We start from the raw sequence: 6,042 nt of genomic DNA, 5'->3' as shown, positions 1-6,042 counted from the left end.
TGGCTGGGAACCCGGGCGGGCCCGAGGCTGCCAGTGCCCAGCAGATGCCACTGGCACCTGCCCCGCTTTGGCACCTGTGGGCAGACGGGTGGCTGCGCCCGTGTCGGCTGCGAGCAGGGTCGGGTGTTTTTTTTACTGTCCAGGAACACTGCTCGGAGCTGATGGCCAGCAGTGTTTTGTGGTTAGTACCAAAGTCCAAGGCCCTGCGCCCTTTCCCTCTGGTGCACTTCGCTCCTTCGCAGCCCCCGGGCAATGTCAGTGTTAAGATAAGCTGGTGCAGGCTGAGCTGGACACACAACTGTCAGACATGAGTCTCATGCTCCCCAGCGTGTGTGCCAGCCATCACTCCCCTGCAAAGCACCCCTCCGCGCTCAGGGTGGCGCGGCAAGCTGCACCCACATCCCCTGCCTCGTCCCGCTTGGCTCCCCAGCGCTGACCTCTCCTGTGCTACACTCGCCCTGTCTGAATTCACTTCCTGGTCACTAACCTGCATACGATGTGATTTTCCGCTGTATCACCTGCAAAAAAACCCCTCTACCCATGAAGCACTCGAGCTCCTCTTGCCTTTCCTTTCCAAGGCTTTAAAGAGCCCTTCTGCAAATCAGTGCTGGAGGAAAAGCAACGACATGCTTTTCTTCCTGTCCCTCAACCCTTTATGCTGAAGAACAGACTGGTAGAAGTCTTGTGTGCCTCTATGCACATATTTTATATGGTCTTACAACAGGAACATATGGCTCAATGGCCTTGTTTCTAGATGACTAAAGAACTTAGAAGAAACAAGAGAAATTCTACAAGGAAACCCAAATCTTTGAAAGACAGAAATTTTATTTAGGTTAGATATTAAAAAAACCCTAACTATACTCATCATTAAGGAGGCTATGTGCTAAAAGCTCACCTGCACACCCACAAAGAAGCACAGGGAGACGATGGCAGAAGAGGGAGCCCAAACAGCACCCTGCAGGGCTGTTCCCAGTCCCACCCCAGGAGCCACCAGCCCACCAAAGGCCCATCTCAAGGAGGTCAGGGGAACGATGGCAGGCAGGAACCCAAATTACGGACTTAGTGGAAGGGATACCCTGTCCGGGCCCCTCCCAGGGCTGTCTCAGGGCGGCCTCAGCCCCAGCACACCTTTAGGACTGGGGAGGTCGCTGCGTACAGGGGTGTGGGACAGATGATGGGGTGCAGGGGAAGGTGCGTTTGGGGATTGCACAGGACTCATTAGGGGATGTTTAGGGGAGGAACCAAAGATGGGAAAAGGAATGGTTTAGGTGATTTGTGGAGGATCAAGTGTGGGAGAGTCGTGTGAAAAAGGTTTGTGGTGGTTTGGCCGGGACCTGCGCCTGACCAGCGCAGCCTGTCCCGTCTTCTCATTAAACTCCTTTCGCACCTTGCCCTGGGCAAGGGACTCTCGCCACCACACACAGGCAGTGCGTGGGGGTCTGGGTGCCAGTGGCTGGGACTCGTGCCCGTGAGGCAGCACCTGGTGTGGGTGTGTGGGTGAGTGTGTGAGTGGCAGTGAGGGTCCAGCTGGACCAGTGGCAAGGGGGTGTGGGGGCCAGGAGGGGGCTGTGGTTGCCAGGGGGACTGGGGGAGTGCCATCCAGCTGCCAAAGAGGCTGGGGGGGCCAGAGCACCATGCAGGAGTTGGTTACAGAGAGACTGGAGAGATTCGGATCAAGAGGCAGCCACTGGGCAGACTGACTGAGCACAGCTGCTGGAGAGAGCCACACTGTACATATGTGTGTGTATGTATATATAAATATGTGTATATATAAAAATACACATATATTTATACACATGCTCAGTAGCATACACCTCCCTCCTGCTCAGCCAGGGGAGAAGGTGGGATGAGGCCACTGGTGCTGTGTTCATGTGAGTGCTCTGCGTGGCCATCCATGTATATATATGGTATATATGTGTGTTTGTGTGTGGGCACATACTGGGAATACAAGCTCAGCCTGGCTACTGGTTGGGGCTGAGGAGACGGAGCCGCAGCAGCCTCTGTCAGGCTGTCACACCAGGCACAATGCATTTTTCCCCAACAGCAACCCATTTAAGATCCAACCAGAATTTGCAGTGAAGATCTGGCAGTATTTCCACTCCACAGAGCTGTGGTCCTTACAGAAAGCAGACAAAAAGAAGAAAACTAAGATCTAGCACTCCTGCTGATGCAGAAATTATTTTCCATGAGTTTATTCATCATTAAATGAATGCTTTTATGCCTCTGTATTCTCCTCAAAGCAGCAAGATCAATGTTTATCTCCCATCTGTTTTTTTCTATGTAGGTCACCCTCCTGAGCTCTTGCCTAGCTCTGTGGGCAGGGCCGGGCAGGAGCAGGAGTGACAGCAGCATTGCAGCCCGTGGCCGATCCCTGTGACCTGCTCCCAGCAGCCACAGGCACAGTCCATATACCTGAGTCACCACAGCTCTGGTCATGCTGCCCCACTGCCCTGAGGCACCAAAATATGGTCATGCCCCAGCAGCCTCTCAGAAACACTTGCTCTGGTTGTAGAAACCACAGAGTTCCCAGGATTTTTTTTTTTTTTTTTTTTTTTTACTTTGAAGCGTCCTCCCTTCCACATCACTCTGCACGCACCGAGAGCCACTAGCTGTAGTCACTGCTGCAGTCAGGCTCTTCCTTCTCAGGCCACCTCACATCCCTCCCTGTTCGATGGCCTTGCTGCCATCACGAGAGGTCCCCAGCAGTCATGCTCCTACACCTGCTTCCTAACAGCAGTTACTCCACCAGGACCCACAGCTGGTTCCACCACGATTTTGGCATAGGCTGCCCCCCCACCCCTGGCAGATGCCCTGGCCCAGGCCCTCCCCAGAAGGCTCCAGCCAAAGAAGGGGCACGGCAGGAGCCAGGGAACAGACTTCTGCTCCCAGCTGGAAAGGGAATGCCCCTGAAGGGGCAGGGGGGCTCTTCTCCGCCTGTCTCTTCCAGCCAGGAGGGAGGAACCCGGCAGCAGCACCCCAGCAGAAGAGGAAGCCGCAGCACTGCTGGGTATCCTAAAGTCTTCACCTCCTTGGCCCCTCACCCCCTGCCTTCCACCCCTCAGGTGATGCTGGCAGGGCAACACACTGACAGCTGGAGTATCAGGGGAGGACCGTGGCCCAGCACCAAGAACTACTGCAGACCCAAACCATGAAAGGGAAGAGGCGCTCTCAGATGTGCATTCACAGAGTGCCCCTTTGCGTGTCTGCTCCATACCACAGTACTGCCCATAGGCTCCCAAGGATATACTGCCTCAGAGCCAAGCTCCTCCTAGTGAGGCACCTCCTTTTTCGTTACCCTTAGCACCACCTACATGGCTGCAAGCAGGCAGCGAGCACAGCCTCAGCACATGCCCTAAAAAAACCTTCCTTGCATGAAGAGGGAGCTGCTCTGCTGCTCATTAAATGTGGAGCAAAGTCAATTACCAGTCCTTGCAGACAGAGTAAGGATGAGTACATTACCAAGTCTGCCTGGAAAGACCAGCTCACTAGGACAGCCAGGTGCTCCAGTAGCCACTGGAATGGAGATGCACACAGAAAAGATGTGCAGGTATCACCATAGGCCCAAAGAAGAGCTGTAACATAACAGAGCAAGGTGCTCAGGGCATGCTGCAGGTGAAACCTATGATAGCAAGATGGAGTTGAACCTGTGCAATGTATATTGGCGCAGTGGTGGGCCTTCAAAACCCACACTACCTCCTCTGCAACCAGCTACCTCCAGCAAATTCTGTACACTGCTTGTCCCCTACCTGCTTCTGAGTAAGATCTAGGACACACCTTTGCTTTTCCTTTTGTCATTTATTGTTCAGTATGGGACACAGGTGAGGTAAGACATCTCACAAGGGTCTAAGCTGACAGGCTCCTTGCTGATTGAGCTGAACAACACAAGGGACTGTAGTTCCTTTTTCCTTTCCCCAGCACCAGTCTCCTCCTCTCCCTGCAGCACTGCAGAGAAAGGGAGAGGCATTGGCCAGGTTGACTATGGGCTCTTACAGGAGAAGCGGCAACCAAGGATTTTGCCAATTCAGAGGGGAGGCTGTCACGACTCTGCAGAGACAGGCTCCTGCTAACAGGACTCCAACATGGTAGTGGGGGTTAGCAGCACAACTAGAACAGTGACCGTGGAGGGGGAAAGCCTCAGAAGAGACCTCTGTATTGAGACGTGTGTGATGAAAGGTCCCTCTTGCTTCCATTTCTTGCTCTTAACCACAAGGGACTGCTCCTCACAGGCTGTTTCAGTGTTTGGCATTGATAATATCCACAAACTCTGGCTTGAGAGAAGCTCCACCAACAAGGAAGCCATCCACATCATGCTGAGAGGCCAGCTCCTTACAGTTGCTGCCAGTGACCGAACCTAGGGAGGAAGCAGTATTTTAAGGTCAGATGTGTCCAAATCTAGAAAATGGGGCCAGGGCAAAGGTAAAACCTGCAAGGTACTAGCCACCTCTTACTATGCAGACAGTAGGACTGTCTTCACATTTACCCAAACAAGCTAGTAGGTGGTTCTTCATGCTCTGACAATCTCGAGCTTCCTCACCAGCAGAGGATGCTGTACAACTACAGCAACAAGCAGAGAAACAAAGTGCTTCCTGTACTGGAAAGGGGCTTCAGACTCATTTACCTCCATAGATGATCCTAGTTGACTGAGCAACAGCATCAGACACATGGCTTTTCAGCCACCCCCTCAACTTCTCATGAACTTCCTGAGCCTGCAATGGAACAGAAAGAGTCCTACTGAGGGCTGAGCCATTCTGCTGCAAACAGTTCCCTTCCAAAGAAAAGAGAGAATCTCTCTGAGAGAATCTTTAGATTCTCTAAATCCTTCAGTCTTTAGAGAGAATCTTCAAGAAGATCTCGAGTGGGAATAGTCAGTTGGCCATTTAGTCAGCTGCCTTTCCCTTGCTCATACCTGTTGGGGAGTTGCAGTTTTACCAGTTCCAATAGCCCAAACTGGCTCATAGGCAAGAACCACTTTACTCCAGTCCTTCACGTTATCTGGGGAGAAGGGAAGAGATACAGGTAAGCATAGTACTCCATGCAGGGAAAGGTAGAGCTGCAAAACTTTCTGGAACATGCAGACCTTTCAACAACATGATCATGTTAATATTGTGTATGAACATTTGCAGCAATGTATCTGCAAGCCTTACAAGGAAGGCCAGAATGGCCATTACAACCATTTCGTTAAGTGTCCAAAGCAGAAAAAAAGCACCTGTTTTCTTCCCTTACCAGCAATGGCCTTCGTCTGTTCAAAAACCACCTTCTCCGTTATGCCAGCTTCTCTCTCATCCAGCTTCTCTCCAATGCAGGCAATGACTCCAAGGCCCTCAGCTAGAGCATGAGCCACCTTCTGCCCAATCAACTGGGAATTGAAAAGAAACAAGGCAACCGGTAAGTCAGACCTACTCCTGTAGTCATATTTTAACTGCTCATCCCTCCAGCCTTTGCAGGCATATCTCAGCTGAACCATGTCTCCATTAAAGGGTCACTCACTTCATCAGACTCTCCAAAAACATGCCTTCGCTCTGAGTGCCCCAGGATCACCCATGTGGCTCCAATATCTTTGATCATTGCTGGGCTGAGGAGAAAGAAGATGACTCACACCTCTAGAAGGAATTCACAGCCCAGAGGCAGCCTGGCTTTACTCTCCACCGTGGGCTCACCTGATCTCTCCTGTGAAAGCACCCTTTGGTACCTTGTAACAGTTCTGCGCTGCAACTCCAATCTTTGCATCAAGCTTCTGACGGGCAAAGTCAAGGTAGATGGAGGGGGCTCCACAAACCACCTCTGCAAGGCAAAGGTGGTTACCCTTGAGACAGGTTACTCCTGAGAAGGGCAGAAACTGTACCTAGCCACAGACCCCAAATGCCAGCCCCAAGAGGTCATCTCTCTCTCCCCACCCCCAGGCGGGCTCAGCCTGCCCACCCTCGCTGACATTTTAGGGAACCTCAGCAGCAAGAATATCCCCGTTATGGGATGACTCAAGATCTGGTAAGAAGCCCATTCGCATGGGCTGCCACGTCCGTCGACGCGTTCACAGGGGTGCCT

At 52.3% G+C, this 6,042-nt stretch overlaps 1 protein-coding gene across 1 annotated transcript; it reads right to left on the bottom strand.

Annotated features, from left to right (window-relative positions):
- Positions 1-3,775: 3,775 nt before the first annotated feature.
- On the bottom strand, positions 3,776-5,778 carry TPI1 (triosephosphate isomerase 1). Its single transcript, XM_010284711.1, has 6 exons — positions 5,658-5,778; positions 5,488-5,572; positions 5,224-5,356; positions 4,907-4,992; positions 4,619-4,706; positions 3,776-4,351 (listed from the first exon to the last, which is right to left on the bottom strand). Exons 2-6 carry the CDS (start codon positions 5,563-5,565, stop codon positions 4,233-4,235), a joined length of 504 nt encoding a protein of 167 aa, XP_010283013.1. The 5' UTR covers positions 5,566-5,572; positions 5,658-5,778; the 3' UTR covers positions 3,776-4,232.
- Between the last annotated feature and the right edge of the window lie 264 nt (positions 5,779-6,042).

The sequence above is a fragment of the Phaethon lepturus genome, unplaced genomic scaffold (genome assembly GCF_000687285.1).
Source record: "Phaethon lepturus isolate BGI_N335 unplaced genomic scaffold, ASM68728v1 scaffold41823, whole genome shotgun sequence".
NCBI classification, from domain to species: domain Eukaryota; kingdom Metazoa; phylum Chordata; class Aves; order Phaethontiformes; family Phaethontidae; genus Phaethon; species Phaethon lepturus.
This window is presented reverse-complemented; position numbering and strand designations above follow the sequence as displayed.